The sequence below is a fragment of the Cynocephalus volans genome, chromosome 1, assembly GCF_027409185.1.
Source record: "Cynocephalus volans isolate mCynVol1 chromosome 1, mCynVol1.pri, whole genome shotgun sequence".
NCBI classification, from domain to species: Eukaryota; Metazoa; Chordata; class Mammalia; order Dermoptera; family Cynocephalidae; genus Cynocephalus; species Cynocephalus volans.
In genome coordinates this window covers 198,092,824-198,117,644 of record NC_084460.1, presented here as the reverse complement: position 1 = coordinate 198,117,644, position 24,821 = coordinate 198,092,824, and the positions used below count along the sequence as shown (strand labels likewise).

Sequence of the window (24,821 nt, the reverse complement as noted above, 5' to 3'; positions counted from 1 at the left end):
GGATATTTCATATAAATGAAATCATACAGCATGTGCTCTTTTGTCACTGGCTTTGTTTATGAAGCATAATGTGTTCCATGCTCAACTTGGAGCATGTATCAGTACTTCATCCCTTTTTATGGCTGATAAATAAGTAGTCCATTGCATGAGTAGATCACATTTTGTTTATTCACTCATCAGTTGATGGACTTGGGTGGTTCCACTTTGGAGCTGAACATTCATGCACATGTTTTTTATGGACATATTTTCAATTCTCTTGGATATATACCTGGGAGGGGAATTGTTGGGTTGTATGGTATATTAGTTTTCTGTGGCTGCTGTAACAAATTATCAAAAATTGGGGGTATTAAAAAAACAAATTTATTCTCTCACAGTTCTGGAGGCCACAGTCCAAAATCAAGGTGTTAGCAGGGCTGTGGTCCCTCCAAAGGCTCTTGGGAAGAATCTTCCAGTTGCTGGTGTCTCCAGGCGTTCCTTGGCTTGTGGCTGCATAAGTCCAGTCTCTGCCTCTGTCTTTACATGGCCTTCTCTTGTGTCTCCCTGTCTCTTCTCCTTTTCTACTCTTAAAAGGACACTTGTCATTGGATTCAGGGCCCACCCAGGTAATGCAGGATGATCTCAAGATCCTTAACATCTGCAAAGACCTTTTTTTCCAGTAAGGTCACATTCACAGGTTCCAGGGTATGCAGACATATCTTTTTCAACTGTTCAGCTCACTACAGTTGTATTTGCGTTCCCCTAATAACTGATAATGTTGAGCATCTTTTATGAGCTTACTGCCATTTTTACACCTTCTTTAGAGAAATGTCTGTTCAAATCCATCTTATAATTAAGTGATTTGTCTTTTTATTGTTGAGTTTCAAGAGTTCTTTATATATTCTGGATACAAGTCCCTTATCAGATATATGATTTGCAAGTATTTTTCCCATTCTGTGGTTTGTCTTTTAACTTTTTATAGTGTCCTTTGTAGTACAAACATTTTTAATTTTGGTGAAGTACAATTTATCTATTTTTTCTCTTATTGCTTGTACTTTGGGTGACATATCTAAGAAACCATTAACAAACCTAAGGTCATAAAGATTTACTCCTATGTTTTCTTCTAAGAGTTTTATAGTTTTAGTTCTTACATTTGGGTCTATAGTTTATTTTGAGTTAATTTTTGGGTGTTGTGTGAGGTAGGTATTGTTCAATTTCAATCTTTTGCATATTCCAGTATTACTTATCAAAAAGACTATTCTTTCCCCATTGAGTGATTTTGGCACTCTTGTTGAAAATCAACTTACTATAAATGTAGGGGTTTATTTCTGGACTCTCAATTCCACTCCATTGATCTATATGTCTATTCTTGTGGCAGTAGTTTGATTACTGTAGTTTGTGGTAAGTTTTGAAATCAAGAAGTGAGAGTCTTTTTTTCAATATCGTTTCAGCTGTTCTGGGTTCCTTGCAATTTCTTATGAGTTTTAGGATCATCTTGTTAATTTTGGCAAAAAACCAGCTGGAATTTTGATGGGAATTGCATTGAATATGTGGATTAATTTTGGGAGTATTACAGTCTTAAGAATATTAATTCACAGTTCTTTTTTTTTTTTTCCACCAGTAAGGGGATCGCAACCCTCTGCACAGTGTGGTCTGCACCACGCTGAGCCAGTGAGTGCACCGGCCATCCCTATATAGAATCCAAACCCGCGGCCTTGGCGCTACCAGCACCGCACTCTCCCAAGTGAGCCACAGGGCCGGCCCCACAGTTCTTTTTTATGATATATCTTTTATAACTTTTGTCACTAGCTTTAGGGTATTTTTAGGGTATTTTCCACCTGTGTGGGTACAGGAGAGGAGGGCTCACCTTTCTTAAAATAGACTTTCCTGAGATTCACACGAGTCATAATTAGCTTGCTAAAATTCCCCTAGTTTCAAGAAATATTGACATTCTTCACAGGATGGCAATTATTAGTATTAATAATTAACTACTAATTTTAAAAGTTACTATACCAAAAAATTAACAACACATGACTCTTCTGAATCACAACACAGCTATTTTTGTTGTTGTTGTTGTTTTTATTTTATTAATATTATTTTTTTACATTCTGTGATGCTGTTGCAGAGCAGTTGGGAGGGAGGGGGTGAGGGGAAGGGGGAAGGAAATGGGATGGAAGGAGGAAGAAGGAGGAGGGGTGGGATTGAGGTCTGTGGCAGCCCCCACATTTCCACAGGGGAGACCAGGGGACTTCCAGTGGTGGCTTGGTCTCTGTTGGTCTGGGTGCAGGTGTCAGGGGTGTGTGGCAAAAGCCCTCACCTCCATTACCCCAGCTCAGGAACCCAGGGCCCTTCTTGCTGTGGCTTGGTGGTCATCGCTGGGCTGGTTGCTCACAACACAGCTTTTTTAAATTGGTATTTTTTGGTTTTGTTTAGTATAATGTCATTGATTCCAGTAATGTCACTAAATTTAAAATTATATTATTCTCTTCATAATTTTAATCATAACAACTGTATACTTTACTATTTATTTCTATAATTCATCTTTATTTTTGGAAACTATTTTTTTTTTTTTTACCTCCAATGCAGTTGTACTGTCTGGTGTATGTTATCATGTTTTTAATAGAGTAAGGATTTTCTCCTGTTTAATTTCACACACGGTAAGATCAGCCATTATGCACCAAAGTATTGAAGCATTATAGGAAATGCTAAGGTGAACAAAATCAAGGAGTTTGTTAAGTAGAAGAAAGTATTAGAAAACCACCAAACAGCTTGAACATGATACCCGGCAAGCAAGATGGCATGGAGAAGTAAGAAAATGCTCTGGAGAGAGAAGACACCATTTCACCCGTATAGGATGGTATAAAAAAGGCTTGTGGAGGAGAAGCCATTCTGGGATAGCCCAAAAGCCAAGTGGGAAGTGGGGAGAAGACATGGAGGAAGAAACGAAGAGAAGTTCAGGGTGAGCAAGCACATGGCATATTGGGAGGCTAGTGTGCAATGTGGTTTACCTGGATTGGAGGGTTTCTGGAAGGAGGTAATGGTGGAGAAAGGAAATGTGTGTTGGAACTAAAATATCAACATAAGGAGCATGTATGTAATTTGGAAAGTTGTAGGAAGTTAATGAAGTATTTTTGAGCAGGGAAATGATGCACTTGAGGAAAGTCAACTTAGAATTTTAGAGAATGGATGCGGCTCTCAATCTTTTCTCTCATTTTCATCCTCTAAGGAGACATTAATGAGAGAAACTAAATGCTAAGCATAATGATTTTGTCAGGCAGGGTTGAGCTTTGTAAACCATTGTAAAATCTAAGATTGTTTTGCCCTTCCAGGAATCAATTTTACATGCTTGTGGTGATATCACCCCTGTTGAGAATGCACAGGAAGCAGGGGAGTATGATTTAATTATTGAAAAAGGTATGAAGCATCAGCCCTGCTTCATTCTGCTGGAGAACACAGGCCATGTCTCTCTTTTGTATTGCTGCTTCCCTGGCACCTAGCACAATGCCTCACACACAGAAGGCATTCAATAAGCACTTGTGAGTGAATGATATTGAACTCACTTTATTGGAAGAGACTGTCTTGGCAGAGACTCACTAATTCCAAGTAAATACAATGTAAAGACTAAATAATCACAGTGCTTCCATCAGACATTAAAACAAACAGAAGTGGATAAAAGTACAAAGTGATTTCATGTTAATAACACTCTGGGAGATCTTGGGAGAGCCAGGCTCCTGTTTCTACCAGCAAAGTTAGGCGGAAACCTAAGGCAAATTACCTTGAGATTCTTGCCAAACAAGGGGGAAAATTCAACAACTCTGCTTTTATCTTGGTTTTGTTACAGGAAAACTATGCAAATTGCCCAAGAATGAAATGATCGAATGTGTATTTAAAACCTCAATAAATTGTTCATTAACATTTGAGATTGATCCAGATCTAGTTAAAGGATTTGAAACGTTTTACTTGCATTCATATGGAAATCAGTGTTTCAATTTACTTTAAAATTTGAAATAATGGTCCCCAGTTTTCTCAAAAGAAAGACCCCTTAAATTCTTTTTCCTTTTGTGGAAAATTTTGTCTAGGAAATTATATTTATTAAGTAAATAATCCATCAATTTACCCATGAGACAACCAGTTGTCAGCCCAAAAGAAAATTGTTAGCCTATAAAGCCTTATCTTAAGTAAATAAACACTTCCTTCTGGCTTTCTGAAATAATACTAGTTTTCAATTCCCTATTACAGCCTTTAGAGACTCCCCAGGATCTTGCTTCTCAAAATTAGGGAAATGGATCCCAGCGGCTTCTCCTCAGTGTGTGGGATGAGGGAAATTAAAGCCACTGTATAAATGTAGTGCATCTTTCTAGCATCAATTTTACTCTCACATTTGGAAGAAATGCAGTATAGAGCAAAATTTTAGAGTAACCAGCATGGCATTTTAAGATAAAACACTTTAGAGACTTAAGAGTCTGCCTGAATTTTGTCCGCAGATCCCTGGGTTTAACTGTTAAACTTCTCTGAGAAGCTGTGCCACTAAGGGAGGTGTGAAAGGACCCCAACTTGGACGCTGAAATGTTGGGTTTGTAAAAACACTATGATAAGTGCTTAGGGTTGAAGGTTACCCCACACACACGTCCCCCACCCCAAGCCAAGACTTCCCTAGAGGCTAGCGGGGAAGAAGGGACTCTCCTGAGGGGACAGAGAGAGGAGCTTGAAGCAGATGTGGGAGGGCAAGTGAAGAGAGCTGTGAGCCCTGTTTGGGAAATCCCTATAAATGCTGAATAATGGCTGTTAAACCTCTGACTGCTTAGTGTCCGGCTGGTTGGTGGTTTTTATTTTTTTTTGCATTTTCGGGTGGGTGGGAAATGGTTCTGAACAACTGTAGAAGGGGCTGAATTTCATATTAGAGTCAATATGGCGCCCTGTGGAGGCATCAGCAAGGAAATGGGACCACAGAGCCAGGAGAAGGTCCACTCCCAGGGGAACAGGGATCTTGGAGGGGTGGGGATGTCCACTGACCCTAATACTGGAAGACAGGGAAGGAATGTAGGCAATTTGATTTTGCCTCAAGGGCAGTACTGGGTTATTCATGTTTTGTTATGTTTTCAAATAAACTTTTTTTTTTTTTTCAAATAAACTTTTAATATTAATTTAAAATACACTTTCTGGGGCCGGCCCATGGCTCACTTGGGAGAGTGTGGTGCTGATAACACCAAGGCCATGGGTTCGGATCCTATATAGGGATGGCCGGTTGGCTCACTTGGGAGAGCGTGGTGCTGACAACACCAAGTCAAGGGTTAAGATCCCCTTACCAGTCATCTTTTAGAAAATAAAATAATAATAAAATAAAATAAAATACACTTTCTAAACCATTAATTTTCTCAAGATATTTTTCTTTGAATGATTATTAGTTTTCCCAGTTTCAGTTATAAATGGAAGGCAGGAATACTATTTTATCCCTCATGGGATAGTATTTTTAACCACCTAAAAGTAAAGCTGACCCTCTGATAAAGTATAAAAAGAAAGATAGGAAATGTAGTTTGTGCACCGAGATGTGCTGAGCTATGAGATGGTAGAATGTAGTGGAAAGAGTCCTAGATCAGAGCTGGAGACCAGGCTCTGTGCCCAACTCTGCTACTCAACCCTGTGTGCCTGGGCAGTGCCACGTCACTGTATCCTCATAAAATAAGTGGATTATGCTAAATCACCTCTTCAGTTCTCTTAGGGCTCAGACAACACAGTTAAAGAACATGGATTATTATAGTAAGGAGTGAGTATTTGCAACCAGAAGTTGAGAACTTCAAAATTAATAGGCTCTCCAGTATTCACAGTATATTTTGGAAGTCAGTCTCTTGAATGTGGACTTTGTTTTCTAAAATGTAGGGAGCAAGTTGTTCATTTTCTGCTTTAATTTGTTAAGTTTTGTTGTTGTTTTAAGTTCATTTGAAAATCTCATTGGCACCACGCCCCCGGAACTGTCTTAGGCAACATTTGGTTTAAATGTTATTGTCTGAAGGAGGATTCGTCTCCCCCCACGATCGTGATGGTCTGTTGACTGCCCTCTTAGACCTCTGGCGTCTAGCAGGTGGAACGGTGTGGCCACCCTTCAGTCTAAATTAGTCTCCATTTCACTTCTGAGCTCAAGTAGAAGCTGAAAATTTTCTTCCTCTTCCTGCACTCCTCTTACCTAGATACCTACATTTTTGTTTGAGTTTATTTCTTATTTCTCTATAGATTCAAATGAACAATTCCAGATCAAGAATCTCGTAAAGGTGAAAATGGGAAACTGTAGCCGAATAGTGTATCTTTTACTATCATGAATGGGACCTATATTGTTTTATTCTTTAAAAAAATTATTCAGTATTTTCTTATTGCTAATTTTTTACTCACTTGGCAATACAGATGTCATTCATGAATTCTAACGTGCCACCTTCGTGTTCAGACAGGTGGTAGATATATTTGGATTTGTTCCACCACACTCAAGTTAGAGAAAGGATCGGACTTCTTTATTTTTCTAGATCAAAGTCTGGGTCAGCCCCTTGCCCAAAGTTGCGGGCTGGATTGCCAGTCTTGGAGTCCCAGAGCCTGTCTTCCTTGGGACCATTCAAGAATACTGGAATAACTGAGCCAGCCCAGCAACTTTGAGGACAGACCTCTGGTCGTCTGCCCATGATGGCACTTGTTGCAAACTGACCTAAGCCAGTGCAATTATTTCTAATTGTCAGATAGATACTGATAGTCTGACCCTGATGGGAGGTAGCAACCAGAAGTCCCCTGCCCCACAGCCCTGCTACTAGGTGGTTTGCTGCAATGAAAACAGGTCTGAGAAGAAATTCCGCCTCACATATAAACACTTAGCAAGCAGGCAAAAAAGGACATCGTACTTGTGATCTCCAAGAAGTACCAGCTGTAGCTCCCAGCAGGGAAGTTTTGCTGGCAGCAGATGCAGAAACTGGCTGACAGAATTGTTTTGTGAAGTGCAAAACACGGGACCTAAGGGAGTCCTGGGCCTTTGAATGTCATTCTAAAGGATATTGGGCTTCTGGGATCACCAGATTCTCATATCCCTTTTGTTGGAAAGAGGAAGTGCCTGGATGATATTTGTAGTTTATTCATATGTCCTGAGCATCCCTCTGCTAACACATAGCATCAACTCAGGTGAGCATAACTCAAGTGCTCTAGGAGGTGCTTCTGGAGAGGACGCTGGATTTGAATCTTTCAGTGCTTATTAATCACTGCAGGAGTGCGGATTGCTGATTTTTTCTAGGGTTGACCACTCCCACATGCCCATTAAAACCAGTCCATTCCCCCTTGTTTGTTGCACTGTCCTCACTGAATTATTTTTAAGTAGATGACAGACAGTAGAACCACTTCTGCACTCAGTTCTCCCTGGACTTGCAGCCCAAGGCCTTCGCAGTCCTCCCCTCATGACAAGCAAGCGAACAGAGCTCTTTGTCAAGGCTTCCAGACTGGGCTCGAGTGACATCTCTCCATCCCCAGGCAGGTCCTGCCTCCCCAGGTGTGTGATGGTCCCAACACATCTGTCCTCCCCATCTCTCTTGGAAGGAACACTCTCGTGGGTCAGAGGGCTCACACCTTCACCAAGACCACCCCTCTGCACGGTCCCTTGGGGGTTGAGAAAGGCCTGGGAAACTTTTTTTAGGCTTTTAGCATATTCAAAAAAAGAGAAGATATACCTAAACAGGGTCACAAAAATTGTGGTACTTTAAGAATGTTCACAAATTACAAATAAGAACTTTTAACATATGCAAACACAGTGTAATCTCATCAGGATATAATGTCTATAGTCTAATGTAGGTCCTTGAAGAACATGAGGCCTCAGTGATGTGCCTTCTGGAGCCCCAGTGACAGGCCCAGCCTCTGGCCTAGATGTTGGAAACCAAAGACCTCTTAACCCTTCCTGGTGAAGCCAGATCCTCAGAGCCCAGAGTTCTTGCTTCCCTCTTAAGCAGAGGAAGGAAAAACACCTCTTTCTTCAGAGACCCAGCTGATTTGTGACCAGGTGATCCTGTCTCAAAGGGATGGCCTTCTCCTATCACTGTCATAGAACCCCCAACCCTAAGGACTGGCCACTTAGCTCACATGGTTAGAGCACAGTGCTGATAACACCAGTGTCAAGGGTTTGAGCCCTCAAGGGTTTGGATCCCCATACCTGCCAGCCACCAAAAAAGAAAAAAAAGAGCTCCCGACCTTAACTTCCTTTTCATCTGCCCCAGGGATGGATTGCAGGCTGTTCTAGCCATGTGCTTTTTCCTGACTTTCTGGTGGTCTCAGTGTCCTCAGGCCCCCAGAACCAGTGCCCTGAAATTAGAGAACCTATGGGATTTGGTAGGTGGCTTTTTAGCACAGCTGACTCACAGGACTAAATTGAGTTCAACAGAAAGCACACATGGTTCAGGTAAAGGGAGGGAGGTATAGAGTATAATAAATTTCTGGGGGCGCCCTTGGGAGCTGCAGGCTCTGGTATTGGTCCTAATGGGGGCAGTAGGTGCACGGGATATATTTTATTATTCCTTAAATGGTGTGTGTTGTGTTTATATTATCATTCTTTAAATGGTGTATGATGTATTGCAAATATTTTTAAGAAGTTAAAAAATATGTGATATGTCATCAAATACCTTACGAACAACATGAGGTATAAATAAATGAGGAGATGAATATGCAAATAAATAGAGCAACGCATTTACTCTAAATGCTTCTTCTCTCTCAGCATCTGGTCAATGTCTCCGATGAAGACACACATGTTCATGTTTTACCTCCACAGACCAAATACTTTCAGATCAGTTATGTGAAAAAGGTAAGCATCATCTGGTTACCTGTTCTCCCCGTGGTATTCTTTGATGGGTTGTGGTTTTCCGTTTCCCTCGCCTGCTTGGGATGGGTGTGTAGTGTGTGGTCACCCACAGAGCTGCCCTCTGTGTGGTCTGGGGTTTGTCTTGACAAGAGCCCATTTGTCTTCCAGGAACACCACCTTGTCCCTGGCTTGTCCCTCATGGTCACCATTACATTTTCTCCAGATGAGTGGAGATATTACTATGACTGCATCCGTGTTCACTGTAAGGTAAGTTTCTTATAATTGCTTTTTTTTTTTTTGGAGAGTGGGTCAAAATTTATATCCTCAAGGGAGGAAGAAAGAGAGATGGAGTGACCAATAAGAGCTTCTCAGCCAAACGCCTGGCTGTCCCCCAGGTCACTGGTCTGACTGGCATAGAAATGTCACTGCGCAGTGACGGAGGCCCCAGCTGGGAAAGTGTTAGGTTGCTGAGAACCGGGGCAGGTTCAGAGACAGTTTGCTGCAGGTTTCCCACTGCCCTGTGCCTAAACCCTCATTTATCCTGTGGTGCTAGGAGTTGAGGAAACCTTTTTCAAATAGCTTTAATGTCTTCTTTTAAGTGCTAGGCTAAAAATTAACAACCATCTTGAGTTGTGTTTATAAATACTGGCAACCAGCCCACTCTTTCTCATGTTAGAATGTCCTCAGAGGCAGCCCTGGGAGTTTGAGGGAGGTGGCAGCCTGGTGGCCTGATCCAGAAGGCTGTGTGGTTTGAGTTCTTATGTGCCTTTTCCAGGTCACCTAATTCACTCTTTGGCCTCCAGCCAAGCCAGCTCCACATGATGTCAGTCCTTTTCTTAAAACTGTCACACGCACCTCACCTTTGCTTTATATTCCGGGCCCAGTCTTGCAACTTGAGAAACCTTAAGGTTGGCTAAATTTGAATATTTCAAATGATTAACAACTAAAATAGAAGACTATGCTTTCGTAACAAATGAGTTTCTTTTTTTTTCTTTTCAAGTAATGCTTGTATTACTCACAATCTTTACAGTAAGTAAGGTTACGTATCCTAAAGTTATTTCACTTTGATTTTCCTTTTTAAAAAAGTTATAGGGCCGGCCCTGTGGCTCACTCGGGAGAGTGCGGCACTGGTAGCGCCGAGGCTGAGGGTTCGGATCCTATATAGGGATGGCCGGTGCGCTCACTGGCTGAGCGTGGTGCAGACCACACTGTGCCGAGGGTTGCGATCCCCTTGCTGGTCACAAAAAAAAAAAAAAAAAAGTTATAAAAACTTGCAAACTTAATTTTTGTAAATCGATAGTGTCGTCTGATTGACTCACATCATCATGTTAGTAATGCCTTTCCACGGGGAAAGGAAAGAACCTTAGACCCAAGACACCTAAAATATTTTACACCAAGAGACACATTTCTTTAAAAATGTGGCAAACTATTATTATTTTTCAGATTTTCAACGTAAAAAAAAAAAAAAGCCTAAAACTAAAACTAGAATATTGCTTTCAGAGGAATATTCTGCACTAAACAGAAGAAAAATCCTTAGAACAGGCATGGTATAGATGCCACGGCATGTTTCCTGCTACTTAATGGTGATGCTAATATTAATACTTCACATTTATGCAGCACTTTTAACTGTTTAAGGCCATCATTTGCTTTCATTCTTAAAACACCTTTAAGGAAAGGTGTGATTATCTCCATTTTTCAGAGGAAGAAATGAGGCCTGGAAAAGTTAAAGAAAGGTCTTGCTCAAGGTTATACATTATGTGGGACAAGAAGCAGGTTTCTTTGTCCTCTTGCTAGTACGTTATTTTCTATTCTGGGCTATCTGGATCAGATGATGTGCTGGTTTTTCTTTCTCTTAGGCCACTAAAGACTGTGTTTCCTTATAATTTTCTGAAATAGAAGCAGATAGATTGCTATCTTTATATCTATGTGAGGGCATCATTAGCTTTCTTGGATAATAATGAACAACATTTCAATGAAGTGTACTTAAAATTTTCCACACTTTGATTTGGCTAAGAAAACTCAATATTCTAATGTTGTACTTCAGCACTGAAGTTTTTTAAGGAATTTTTTTTAATGATAGAAAACAAGATAAGAAATAAATCATCTACAAGTTCATCTTTAAAAATTATAGTCTTCAGAATGTTAGACTTGACTTTTTTCCCATTAATTCTAGGGAGATGACACTTTGCTCGTCCCTATCCATGCCTATCCTGTCATGAACACACTGGACTTTCCCTCGTTTATAAATCTATCAAATGTTCTCCTTGGTGAAAGGTGAGTTACCAAAATATACTAGCAAAATGTCATAGGATGTGAAAAGTTAAGAGATGGTACACACATATATAAAAACTTAGACTTGTGTTTTTCCTAATGAAAATTCATCTTTCCACCTGAATTGGGCTGGATTTATAGATGCAAAAGGTGAAACCAACAAACAAAAACAAAACAAAAAAATCCCAAGCCAAAATAAAAGCAAGAAAAGGAATTTCTTGGGTCATTTAACTGAAATGTACAGGGTGGATCTTCAGGCACAGCCAGGTCTAGGGGTTTAAATCAGGCAGCAGGAGCCTGATTCTTCCCTTATCTTGGTTTTGCTGCCCTGTGCTTCCTTCTCAACATGCTCCCTCTCTTGGGGGCAAGACAGCCACCACAAGCCCCAGATACAAACCTGGCAACAGGGGCAACTGGGGGGAGCTGAAGGGGTTGGGAGGATTCAAGCAAAAACCCAGGATTGAATCTTATTGGACCAACATGGATCACATTCCCATCCATTACCCAATCAGTTTCTAGATGAAGAGAAGGCAAAGACAACAGAAGTTCACTATAGGAGCCAAATTTCAGATTCTCCCCTTCGTCTTGTTGGGAATATGGTAAATAATTTCACTTGCAATTTAAGATATGTCTTGTTCTTTAAGCAGATACTTATTAAATGCCTACTACCAGGCATAGTGTCTGTCCCTAGGGATATATAAAGAAGGTGGGTAGTGAGCTTCTACAAATTGATATGAAATGACCATGCCAGTTGTTAAAATATTGAAATACTTTTGTATTAGCTGAAAAATGTTCTGTTCTTATAAGTACTGCACGTTAACTGATTGTACCACCAGAGCTACTATTGTCCTGTTCTTAGTCTCCCATCCTTCCACCCCAGCTGCCTGGCCCTGCCCAACCCCCCTTACATCCCAATGATTCAGCAACTAAGGAGTTAAAACCTAGCAATTTGTGGGTGGAGGGAGGCATCTGCAGGACCTGGCTCCATTCTGACTGCTGCCTGTGAAGTGCCAATTGGTTGATATATTTCGAATATTACCCATGGTGAAAAGATGACTAGACAAAGGTTCTGGTTCTGAAGCTCTCAGAGTCTGATGGGGATAGGACCATGTCACCAATTAATTACACCAGTTGCTAAGTGCTATAGTAGAGGCATGGACATGTAAGAAACTGTGTAGGCCCAGAAGGGAAAGCACTCAACTCATAGAAAAAGTTACATCTAGGTTATCCTACGAGCACACTGTGGGCTGGGGACATGAGGCTGGCACTCCAGGCAGGGAAAAGCATCTACAGAGGCATGGTGGCGAGGCTGGCACTCCAGGCAGGGAAAAGCATCTACAGAGGCATGGTGGCGGCAGAGAGCATGGACTACATCTTGCAGTGATGAAGGGTTTTAATTAAAACCACTGAAGGGTTTCAATCCATCCAGTAGTTGGCAAATGCTAGATACCTCTTGATTCAGGCCCAGAAGGTGGGCAAAGAGCATGGGCTTCAGCAGGCTTACGGGGTGAAAGCGACGGCAAGTGAGCCCACAGGCCACACTGAACAAGGGGTATGAGTAGCTAATGACCAGGTGGATCGAGTTGGAAAGAAGAGCAGCAGAACCCTTTTTGTGGGGGGAGGGCGGGGGGAAGGGTATGGGCCAATGCACGTGAGCTTCGGGGCCCTTCTTTTTTTTAGTACTACCTGTTGTCCTTGAGTAGAACCCCAACATTTAGATCTACGGCAATTTCCCTGGTTCTGCTGATGTGTGACCACCTTTTCCCACCACACCTTCCCAGTGAGTTTCTGACTCACCATCTCTGTTCACTTGTGTTTTAAGACAACTCTTTAAAAATTGTAAAGTGCATAATACATACAAAAGAGTGTATAACAATTTATACAGTTTAAGGAATAATAACAATGAATGCTGGTTTTAAGAGATAAAACTTGACCAGTACCTTTGCAATCACTATGCTGAGTTTTGTGATGATCATTCTTTGGATTTATTTTAATAGTTTTGAAACACACACACACCCCTAAATAACACATCGTTTAGCTTTGTCAGTTTTTGATCTTTATACAAATGGAATCATACTGTATGTTAGTTCTTCTGTAACTTGCTTTTTTTATTCAACATTGTTTTTGTGGCTCAGCCACATTAATGTCTATAGCTGTAGTTCACTGCTGTGTAATATCCCCTGTATGAATTTATCACAGTTTTTCATCCACTCTACTGCTGATGGATATCTGGGTTGTTTCTACCATTTTTTGTTATGATGAACACTGCTGTTGTATATCCTAGTACGTGACTCCTGGAACACGTGTTCTAGAGTTTCTCCAGAAAATATACCTAGAAGTGGAATTGCAGATCACAGCACAGATTCAGTGTTACTGTGTAATGCCAAACTTTCCCACAGTGGTCATATGCATTTACACGCCCACCTGCAGTACATGGCAATTTCTGTTTCTCCTGCATCATTGCCAACAATGGGTATTATCAGACTTTTTACATTTTTGGTGACATATATTCTTGACCCCAGGCTCTTTCATTCTCTATGTATTTACCCCAAAACGTTCTTCCAGAACTCTGCACAAGTACTTCCTCCCTCCCCTTTCACCAACCCTTCCTGTCTTCACCCACTCCTTCTCAGTATTAAGTGGTCTGTACAGGGACCCTGAGAATCTAAAAAGGTGAATCCCTCTTGCAGGGCCCACTCACTCTGTGCATTTAGAGGCCAAATACCTATTTTCTTTAAGTGTGTGAATATAGCAATTGTTATCAATATCAAAGAGGCAAGAAACAACTAACTTCCTAGTTCATTAATTGTCTTTTTTCTTTCTTTTTTTCTCCTTCCAAAAAATTACTTCTTGTTTGGCTCATAAGCCAGGCTTATGAGTTGAGAATAATGGTTTATTAAGCTGGTGAGAATGATATGCCTTATAATGCAGACATCAGTCTTGGTTCTTAAAACAAAAATCTACTAACCTCCCTAGAGGCTTTTCCCAAGCTTATTTTGTACGTAATGCCCTTCATTTGTAACCAAATGAATATTTCAGTTAAATAGTTTATTTAACTGAGTTATTGTGTACAATGATGTGATATTTTTAAAAAATCTTTCAAAAGATAAGCACGCTACTATTTTCCTCCAAACATTCTGGCAGCAGGCAGTGCTTTTTCAAGACTGAATGTCCTTTATGTAATGTCTGTTTACTAACTTGTAACTACTCAAACTGCCCTATGCTACATTCAGTCCAAAACATGTGGTAACAGGATGGGGTTAAGTATTTGAAAAGGCTTTCACCTGAAATGTTCCTTGTTAATCCTAGGCTACATTGGGGGTGGAAGGTAGCGTTTGGGTGGGTTCTTTATTCGGCATTCATTCATTCAACAAGCCTTTATTGAATGTCTGCCGTGTGCCAGGCACAATGTTAGGTAGTGAAAACGCAAAGATGATTGAGACTTGGTACCATGATTAAAAGGACAATTCTCATTTCTAATGCAGGCTATTCTGAAGAAGGATGTCTGACCAGCTTGGTTGAGGTGAATTGGGGGCAGGTGGATAGGGGACCTCAAATAAGATTTCCAGAAGGAGAGCATGTCTGAGCTGAGTTTTAAAGGAGACTAGAAATTAGCCAGCAAAAGAAGGGAATGGAGCAGAAGAGAAAAGGGGGCATTCCACGCAGGACAGTAGCAAGGGCAATGGCGGAGATGGGATGTGGCAGTGCACTTTGGGCCTGTCTAGAACATTTGTGTGCCTGGACACAGGTTGCCGGAGCTGTGGCAGAGGAAGTAGGGAGAGGGCTGAGCAAGTAGGGCCTCACAGGTTTTGCTGAAAAATGCAGATTTTACCCTGAGGCCATCACTGAAAGATTTAAGTGGAGAAATGGCACAGGCATATCTGCATGTTAGAAACCACACTGCGGTGGCCCTGTGCAGAGAATTGGAAGGCCGTGCCCGGGACTGCTCTGGTGAGCCATGCATAAGACAGAAAAGGGCCTGGAACACTTCAATAATAGACGATGACTGCAAATACCCAAACGTAGCAGTAGGGTCTTCAGTCAGATTCCTTAGAGGCACAAACAAAGATGCTTTATTAAGGAATAACCCATAGAGGAATGAAGGATGGGGTGGAGGTGCCTTGCCCCCTAGCCAAAAGCTCTTCTCTGTAGAAGGTCAAGGTGAGAACCATCTGGTGAAGGAGATCACCAGCAGCACCCACTGCAAAGCTACAGCAAACTGATTGGTCTTTGATATACATGTCCAACTTGTCCACACTCTGTGGCTTTATCTCTGGGGTTGTGGTTCTCTGGAGTGATGGTGCAGATTCCAAGAGCAATTGAACTGATGCGAGTTGTCACCTGGCAGAGGTGGGTTGTGTCATTCATTGTTGGATAGTACAGGGCTAACATATGCCTGGTGAATCATCTCTGGGCTGCCTTCCCTCCCCAGGATAGATGGAGCCTAGGAAGGCAGCACAGGCAGCCTCCCGCGGCTCCTGACCAGTGGCACACTAAGAGGTATGTGGCAGGAGTGGTCTGCTCCACATGCAAGCAATAAGGGGGGGTCATCTACTATAGGAAATTTTAAAACAACAGTAAACACTACTAAAAGTCAGTCTGCTTTTGCATATTGCCATGTACCAACAATTCTAAATATTATCAGGGATAAAATACTCCTCCTTGCTAGGGAGAACTTGCTCCCAGCCTCTGCCTCTGATGCTTAAGAAGAATCAGTCACCTTAAATCCCAATCCCATCTGTGGTCTGCAAGCCTGCTGCCCTCATTTTTGTTCCTGTCATAGCACGTCCTTGTCTGTGAGGCTCATCAAGCCATCCTCCTCCGTGCTGAGCTGCAGTCCGGCCCTTGCTTCTTCTCTGCCTTAGCATGAGCCCCTCCTTATACAGACATGAGCACCCCCAATATGGCTCCATTCATTTCTTCAGGGGCTGCTTTTCAGATCAGACTATGGCACCAGAAGCGCTGCACCTCTGAGTGCTGCCTCTCTGCACTTGTCCCAACTGCTTGGTGGCTTCTGAACCCAACTTCCTCCTGGGTCTTTCCAATGCACCCACCCCACCCAGAGGGCAGGTCCCAGGTCAGCTCCTCCTATGGCTCTATTATCCACTTGTCACTGCGTCTTTAAGAGATGAGATGTCTGGGCCGACCCCGTGGCTCACTCGGGAGAGTGCGGCGCTCCTGCCGTGGGTTTGGATCCTATATAGGGATGGCTGGTGTGCTCACTGGCTGAGCGCGGTGCGGGTGACACCAAAAGAGATGAGATGTCTGACATTTCCTTCCTTCTACATTTTAGATTTTATTTTAATTTTTTATTGTGGTAAAATATACATAGCATAAAATTTGCCATCTTAACCATTTTTATGGCTATTTATCTTATCATAATAAGGCCTGGGGTTTTTTTAAAAAGGTTATATTTTTAAAGCAGTCTTAGGTTCATAGCAAAACTAAGCAAAGGGTACAGAAATTTCCTATGTATCCCCCACCGCCACATATGCACAGTCTCCCCCATTATCGACATCCCCCACCAGAGTGGTGCATTTATTACAGTAGATAAGCATGCATTGACACATCATTGTCACCCAAATAATTAGGTCTCTCTCCTGGGGTTGTACATTTCTATGGATTTGGACAAATGTATAATGACATGTGTCCACCATTAGAGTATCAAAGGGTAATTTCACTGCACTAAAAATCCTCTTTGCTCCACCTATTCATCCTTTCCTCCTCCCTAACCCCTGGAAAACACTAATTTTTTTTTTTTTTTTTTTTTTTTTTTTTTTTTACTATTGCCATAGTTTTTTCTTTTCCAGAGTGTCATGTTGGAATTATATAGTGTGTTGACTTTTTTCAGATGGGCTCTCTTACTTAGTAATAATGCATTTAAGTTTCCTCCTTGTCTTTTCATGACTTGAGAGTTCATTTCTTTTCAGCGCTGAATATTTCATTGTCTGGATGTACCACAGTTTATCCATCCACCTACTGAAGGACATCTTGGTGGCTTCCAAATTTTGGCAATTATGAATAAAGCTGCCTTATACATCCATGTACAGGTTTTCATATAGACATAAGTTTTCAATTCCTTTGGGTAAATACAATCCAACAATTGTGTTCCTTGGTATGGTAAGAAAATGTTTAGTTTTGTAAGAAACAACCAAACTTTCTTCCAAAGTGGTTGTAGTGATCCACTCTGACAATTTCTGTCTTTTAATTGGTGCATTTAGACCATTGACATTCCAAGTGATATAGTTGAATTAATATCTATCATTTTTGTTGCTTTTGTGCTTTGTTCCTATGTTTGTCTTCCACTCTTTTTCTCTCTTTTTTGGTTTTAATTGAGCATTTTATATGATTCCATTTTCTCTCCTTTCTTATCATATTAGTTATACTTCTTTATTTACTTTTTTTAGTGGTTGCCCTAGAATTTGCAGTATATATTTACATCTAACCTGTGCCCACTTTCATATAACATTGTACTGCTTCACAGGGAGTGTGAGTATTTTAGAATAGCTAAATAATCCTAATTCCTCCCTGTTGTCCCATATGTCATTGCTGTATTCATTTCACTTATATGTAAGCATACAGAAGCATATATATACACACACACATGCTTATACATGCACACATAAGATGTGTACATAAGAATACACAATCAAAATCATTGTTGCTGATATTATTTTGAACAAGCTATTAGCTGTTAGATCAATTAAGAATAAGAGAAATAAACATTTTATTTTACCTTCACTTACTACTTCTCCAGTGCTTTTCCTTTCTTTGTGTAGCTCCGAGTTTCTGACATACATCATTTTGCTTCTCTCTAAAGAACTTCTTTTAACATTTTTTGCAAAGTAGGTCTATTGGCAATAAATTCTCTCAATATTTGTTTGTCTGAGAAGGTCTTTATTCAGCCTCTGAAGGATAATTTCACAGGGACAGAATTCTGGGTTGGTGTTTTTTTCTCTCAGCCCTTTAAATATTTCACTCCACTCTCCTTTTGCTGGCATGGTTTCTGAGAAGTCAGATGCAGTTCTTACCTTTAACCCACTATAGGTAAGGCATTTTTTTCCTCTGGGTTCTTTCAGGACTTTATCTCTGATATTCTGTAGTTTGAAGATGACATGCTCAGGTGTAGTTTTTGTTTTGTTTTTGTTTTTTGCATTTATCCTGTTTGTTGTTCTCTGAGCTTCCTGGATCTGTGGTTTGATGTCTGACAGTAGTATGGGGAAATTCTCAGTCATTTCAAGTATTTCTTCTGTTCCTTTCTCTCTTTCTTCTCCTTCCGATATTTTTATTATGCATAAATTACACCTTTCTTGGATATTCTGTTTTGCTCAGGGATTTTTTAAAAAATTTATTTTATTTGTTGAATCAAAATCGATTATACATATTTTGGGGGTTGAACACTGAGATATGTTGATTAAGTCAATATTACTAGCATATATATTGTTACAAATCATAATTATTCTTTATGCCCCTTGTCCAATCTCTCCTCTTCCCCCATTCCCTCCCCCTCCCCCCTCTAATTGCCCTAGATTTCTTCTCTCCTTCTGAAAGAATAATGGTTACTTTGTTGATTTGTTGCCTAGATGATCTGTCCAATGCTGAGAGATGTGATCAGGTCCCTGAATATTATCATAGAGCAGATGATTCTCTGTCACTCTGAAATGGGTTTTGTGGAAAGAGACATCCTCTTTTCTTTGTCTCTGCTGGTGACTCTTCTTGTGTCAATGCAATCCAGTGGTTGGCGGACCATCTGCTGGTGGCTGTGGCATCTAGCTGCTTTTGCAGCAGCCATAGTTATTGTGGTGGCTGTGGTTGGCCACCCACATAGGGGTGCTGTTTTTGGCATGCTCCTTGGCACTGGCGATATGCCTGGTTGTGGGGTGTGTTTGGTCCCCTTCTCCATGCCTCTGGTCCCTGGGCAGGCCCCAAGGCGCTAGCACCATGTGCCTGGTTGTGGGAGAGGGGTCCAGTTCTCTTCTCCATGGCCTGGATCACTGGGCGGGCCCTGAGGTACTGGCGCAGTGTGTCTGGTTGTGGGAAGAGAGTCCAGGCCCCTTCTCCATGCCTCAGGTACCCAGGTGGGCCCCAAGGTGCTGGTGTTTTGTGCCTGGTATGGGAGGAGGGTCCAGTCCCCTTCTGCATGCCTCAGGTCCCTGGGCGGGCCCTGAAGCTCTGGCGTGGTGTCCTTGGTTGTGGGAGAGAGGACCATTCCCCATTCTCCTTGCCCCAGGTCCCTGGGTGGGCTCCGAGGTGCTGGCATGTTGTGCCTGGTTGTGGGAGAGAGATCTGGTCTCCTTCTCCTTGCCTCGGGTCCCTGGGCAGGCCCCAAGCTGGTGGCTCAGTGTGCCTGGTTGTGGGAGGGGGGTCCAGTCCCCTTCTCCATGCTTCAGGTCCCCAGGCTGGCCCTGAGGCACTGGTGCAGTTTGCCTGGAAGTGGGAGTGGGATCCAGTCCCCAGATCCAAGCCTCCAGTTCCCAGGCAGGCCCCAAGGTGCTGGTGGTGTGCCTGGGCTGGAACTAATTTTTTGTCCTTTGCTTCTAACATGGAGGAACTTCCTGTGGGAACCAGTACTTGAGTGTATGGTTGTTTAAATTGCTGCTTTGCTGCTGTTTCCCTAGGGAAGGCTTTTTGTGCGGCTCAGGGTTTAATGGTTGACCTTATAGGTACTTCTGACTCTCCAGAGACCTTGTGGATCTGTGTTCTGTAGAGTCTGATCTGCGCCTGAGTTTTTTCATCAAACTGCACCCCATGCAATTCTGCATTCCTGACCAGTCTCCTCTGAGTGATCCTGTGCTGACTGGGGGGCAGCTCGGCTGTCCTTGCTGTGTCCCAGTGTTCCCCTGGTGGGCATGTCTCCCCCACCCCCTGTGCTCCAAACACTTCCCATGGGACGGGCCCTGCGCTGGTCCCTTGAGATGACTCACCGGCCTCTGAATAGCTCCCTTTTTTCAATTGTTCTGGCTCCTTGCTCCTGCGTGGGTCCATGGGAACCCTATTAGTGGTCTTGCTGTCCTGGGGGCTGCCAAGGCCCTCTTCTCTCTCTTGCTGCCTCCTAGTAATGCCATCTGAAGGGCACAGCTGTGGCTTCTGCCAGCTCCTGTTCCATGTGCTCAGCTTCTCCAGCCTTAAAGTGGCCACAGCACAAAACGCTCTGAGCAGTTTTTTCTTTCTCTCGTCATAGCTTCTCCCGCCTTCATGAACTCTGTAGATCTCTCCTCCTCTTCCCCTGAGCTCCAGCGGCCGGCTTGGCTGATGTTACATTTTTATAGTTGTAAATTTGGTTGAATATGTGGGAGAGAGTGATGCTGCAGACCATCTATTCTGCCATTTTCAGGATTTTTTTTTTTAAGTCTTTTTTCTCTTTGCTTTTCAGTTTTGGAAGTTTCTATTGATATGTCCTCAAGCTCAGAGATTCTTTCCTCAGCCATGTCTTACTAGTGTACTAGTAAGCCCATCAACGGCATGCTTCATTTCTGTTACAGTGCTTTTGGTCTCTAAAACTTCTTTTTGGTTCTTTCTTAGGATTTCCATCTCTCTGCTCCCATTGCCCATCTGTTCTTGCATGCTCTCTGCTTTACCCATTAGAGCCCTTAATCACAGTTTTTATCAATTCCCTGTCTGATAATTCCAACATACCCACCACGTCTGATTCTGGTGATTCTGTTTCTTTAAACTGTATTTTTTGCTTTTTAGTATGCCTTGTAGTTTTTTATTGTTAGTCAGACATAATATACTGGGTGAAGGGAGCTGCTGTAAATAGGCCTTTAGGTGGTAGGGCTGGTACTGGGAAAAGTGTTCTACAAGTAGGTCTCAGTCTTCCAGTGAGCCTGTGCCTCTGGACTGTGAACTTCACAAATACATCTCAGTTGTTCTCCACCTCCTTAGCTAGGACAGTATGACTAGAGTAGGCTGGAGTTGGATATTTCCTTTCCCAATTCTTTGAAATTGTAGTATTAAGTATATTTACACTGTTGTACAACCAATCTCCAGCATTTTTTTGTCTTGCAAAACTGAACCCCAAACTATACCCTTTAAACAACAACTTTCAAATTTCCCTTTCCCCCAACCCCTAGTAAACACCATTCTACTTTCTGTTTTCTATGAATTCGACTCTCTAAATACCTCATCTAAGTAGAATTATACAGTATTTGTCTTTTTCTGACTGGCTTATTTTGCTTTGCATAATGGCCTCAAGGTTCATCCATGTTGTAGCATGTGTCAGAATTTCCTTCCTTTTTTAGGCAGAATAGTGGTTTATTGTGTGTATATACCACATTTTCTTTGTCCGTTCATCTGCTGATGGACACTTGGGCTGTTTCCACCCTTTGGCTATTGTGAATAATGCTGCTATGAACATGAGTGTGTAAATATTCTTCAAGACCTACTTTCACTTTTTTTGAGTATATGCGCAGAAGTGGGATTGGTAAATTATATGGCAATTCTATTTTCAATTTTGGGGGAACTGCCTTCCTACTAGTAGTGCACAAGGGTTCCAATTTCTCCACATCCTTGCCACATCTTGCTATTTTCTTGTTTCGTTTTGTTTTTATAGCAGCCATCCTGATGGGTGCGAGGTTTGCTTGCAGTTTTGCTACTGGCTCATTCTATTCCCATGACCAGTCCCTTACCCTCAGTTTTTCCATTTGTACCTCCTTTTGGAAAGCATAAAGCCCAAGATGGTTTCTAATGAGTTTTTAGATTGTTAAAACAGAGTGAAAGGGAAATGGTCCATTAATAGTCAAATCCAGTTTGTTGCAGTCTTTTTACAAATCTTCTACTTGTTATAGCTTCATCATTCAGTTATTCATTCATTCATTTATCCATTCTGAATTTCCCCTGCTGGCCCCCAGGTGATGGCTTTTGATTTAATTAAATCATTGGCCTGCTTGATTTGGCCCACTTGGTGGTGGCCCACACAGTTTTTTTCTGTTTTTTTTTTTAAACATTTCAATTAGCTGCCAACATTGAAAAATCAAGTGATTTTACATAAAAATTTAGATGTTCACGTTAAAAAAAAAAAAAAAAGATCCAGGAACACTGGGAACACATTCCTGCATGATGAGCTCAGCTGGGACTGAATAGAAGTGGCCTCTTCAGAAGGCAATGCCTTTTCCAGGTTGTCACAGTCCTCACCACTTCCTGTTGCCTTATGCTCAGCCCTCTTCACTAATTTTTGCTGCCATCCTGGCCTGTGAGGACTTTCAATAAAGGAACCAAAAAGGAGACATGGTAATACACTGTCATGTTTAACAGCACAGACCCTTAAGGATCTGGAACCATTCTGCCTGGATTCCAATCCAGTCTCTGCTTCATGATGGCTGTGCGACCTTGGAAAATGATACCCTCTCTGTGCTTCTAAGAATCCTCATCTGTAAAACACAGCTTGTAAGAGTGCCTATCTTGCAGAATTGTCCTGAGGATTAAGTAAGTTAAAATAGAATGTATTAATAGTTGGCAATAATAGTTAAAAGTTTTTAAGACTTAATAGTAGTAAGAACAGTGCATAGCAAGTAGTTAGTGATTCATCTTAGCTATTATTATTATTACAGGTATTTTTACCTAAAAAAATGCACAAATGAGAACTGGCCAGTCTGGCTCACAGATTGCAAGAGGTAGACAACATATAGAGAAATTGCAATGAGAGGCTCAGAAGGAAGAGGTTGGCCAGCCAAGATTAAGGTGGGGTTCCAACACTGAGTCACTGAGCTGATGGCAGAGGGGGATGTGTAAAGCCCCAAAACAGGCTGTTAGGGACTGTGCACCAGATGGAGAGAGTGGTCAACTCCACAAAGGGGCAGAGCAGCACTTGAGGTCAGGGTACGGCTGCGGATCTAGAGATGAAGAGCTTCTTCCTTCTCTTTGCACTTTGCTATGGTTTGAATGTGTCCTCCCAAAAGCATGTGTTGGAAATTTAATCACCAATGCAATAGCATTGGGAGGTGTAGTCTAATGAGAGTGATCAGGTAATGGAGGTTCTGCCCTCATGAATGGATTAATGCCAATACTGTGGGAATGGGTTTATCGCAGGAGTGTGTTCCTTACAAAAGAATGAGTTTGGCCCCCTTTTGTCTTTCTCTCCCTCTCTTTGCCGTTCCACTTGGGATGACACAGCAAGAAGGCCACCATCAGAGGCTGGCCCCTCAATCCTGGGCTTTCCAGCCTCCAGAACCATGAGAAATAAATTTCTGTTTACTATAAATTTCCCAGTATGTGATATTCTGTTATAGAAGGGAAAAAAAGGACTGAAATAGAAAACTGGTACTGAGAAGTAGAGCTGTTGCTATAACAGATACCTGAAAATGTATCAAGCTTTGGAATGAGGTAATGGATAGAGGCTGGAAGAATGTGAAGGAGCAGGGTAGAAAAAGCCTACATTTCTATAAACTGAGTATTAAGGGTGATTCTGGTGAGGGTTCAGAAGAAGAGAGCTGTAGCTGTAGGAAAAGTCTGAAACTTCTTAGAGACTATTTAAGTGGTCATGATCATAATGTTGGTTGAAATACTGACAGTAAAGGCCATTCTGATGAGGTCTTAGATGGAAAAGAAGAATATATTATTGGAAACTGGCATAAAGGTCATCCTTGTTATAAAGTGGCAAAGAACTTGGCTGAATTATGTTCATGCCCTAGGGCTATATGGAAGGAAGAATGTAAGAATGATGAACAAAGGTATCTGGTGTAAGAAATATCTAAGCAACAAAGCATTCAGGATGTTGTGTGGCTTTTTAAAATATATATAGTAAAATGTGAGAGGAGAGAAGTGATTTAAATACAATTTATAGTCAAAAGGGAAGCAGAATGGAAGGATTTAGAAAACTCTCGGTCATGTAAAGAATTTAAAAAAAAATGTGTTTAGGAGGGAATACTAAAGGTGTCGTCAAGCAACTGTTTGCTAAAGAGAGTAACATGGATAGAAGGAAACCAAGTTGTATTCATCAAGACAGTGGGAGAATGACCCTGAAGGCATTTCAGAGATCTTTGAGGCAAGCTAGGACTTTAAGGACAAGGTTACTAGAGAGGCACTTGATGCACCTCAGCATCTGCTGTCCTGCACTGCCTCAAGTCTCTGCTCCCCCCATTCCAGCCAACCCTCTCACTTCCTAGCCTCTCGTTGCAATTTCTCTATATGTTGTCTACCTCTGGTGATGTGTGAGCCAAAGTGGCCAGGTCTCATTTGTGCATTTTTTAGGTAAAAAATATCTTTATTAATAATAATAGCTAAGATGAATCACTAACTACTTGCTATGCACTGTTCTTACTACTATTGAATCTTAAAAACTTTTAACTATTATTGCCAACTATTAATACATTCTATTTTAACTTATTTAATCCTCAGGACAATTCTACAAGGTAGTCACTCTTACAAGCTGTGTTTTACAGATGAGGATTCTTAGAAGCACAGAGAGGGTGTCATTTTCCAAGGTCACACAGCCATCATGAAGCAGAGACTGGATTGGAATCCAGGCAGAATGGTTCCAGATCCTTAAGGGTCTGTGCTGTTAAACATGTCACTATATTGCCTCATTTTCTTTTCTGTTCATTATAAATTACCTAGTCTGTGATTCTGTTATAGCAGCACAAAATGGACTAAGGTACACTTACACTTTTTAAAAAAGTTTTATTGAGATATAATTCAATTATGATAAATTTAATTAATTTTAAATGGACAGTTCAATAGTTTCAGTATATACAACCATCACAAGAATCAATTTTAAAACATTTTTTTCATAACCTCAAAAAGAAACCGCATACACTTTCCCCATATT

General features: G+C 41.5%; 1 protein-coding gene across 1 annotated transcript in view; it reads left to right on the top strand.

The window, feature by feature from the left end:
• Nucleotides 1–24,821, top strand: part of CFAP221 (cilia and flagella associated protein 221) — a 104,017-nt gene that overhangs the window by 4,028 nt on the left and 75,168 nt on the right. Inside the window, exons 3-5 of the mRNA XM_063078975.1 lie at nt 8,702–8,788; nt 8,954–9,052; nt 10,959–11,059. Coding sequence (XP_062935045.1) covers nt 8,702–8,788; nt 8,954–9,052; nt 10,959–11,059 — 287 coding nt within the window. The remainder of the gene's footprint in view (nt 1–8,701; nt 8,789–8,953; nt 9,053–10,958; nt 11,060–24,821) is intronic.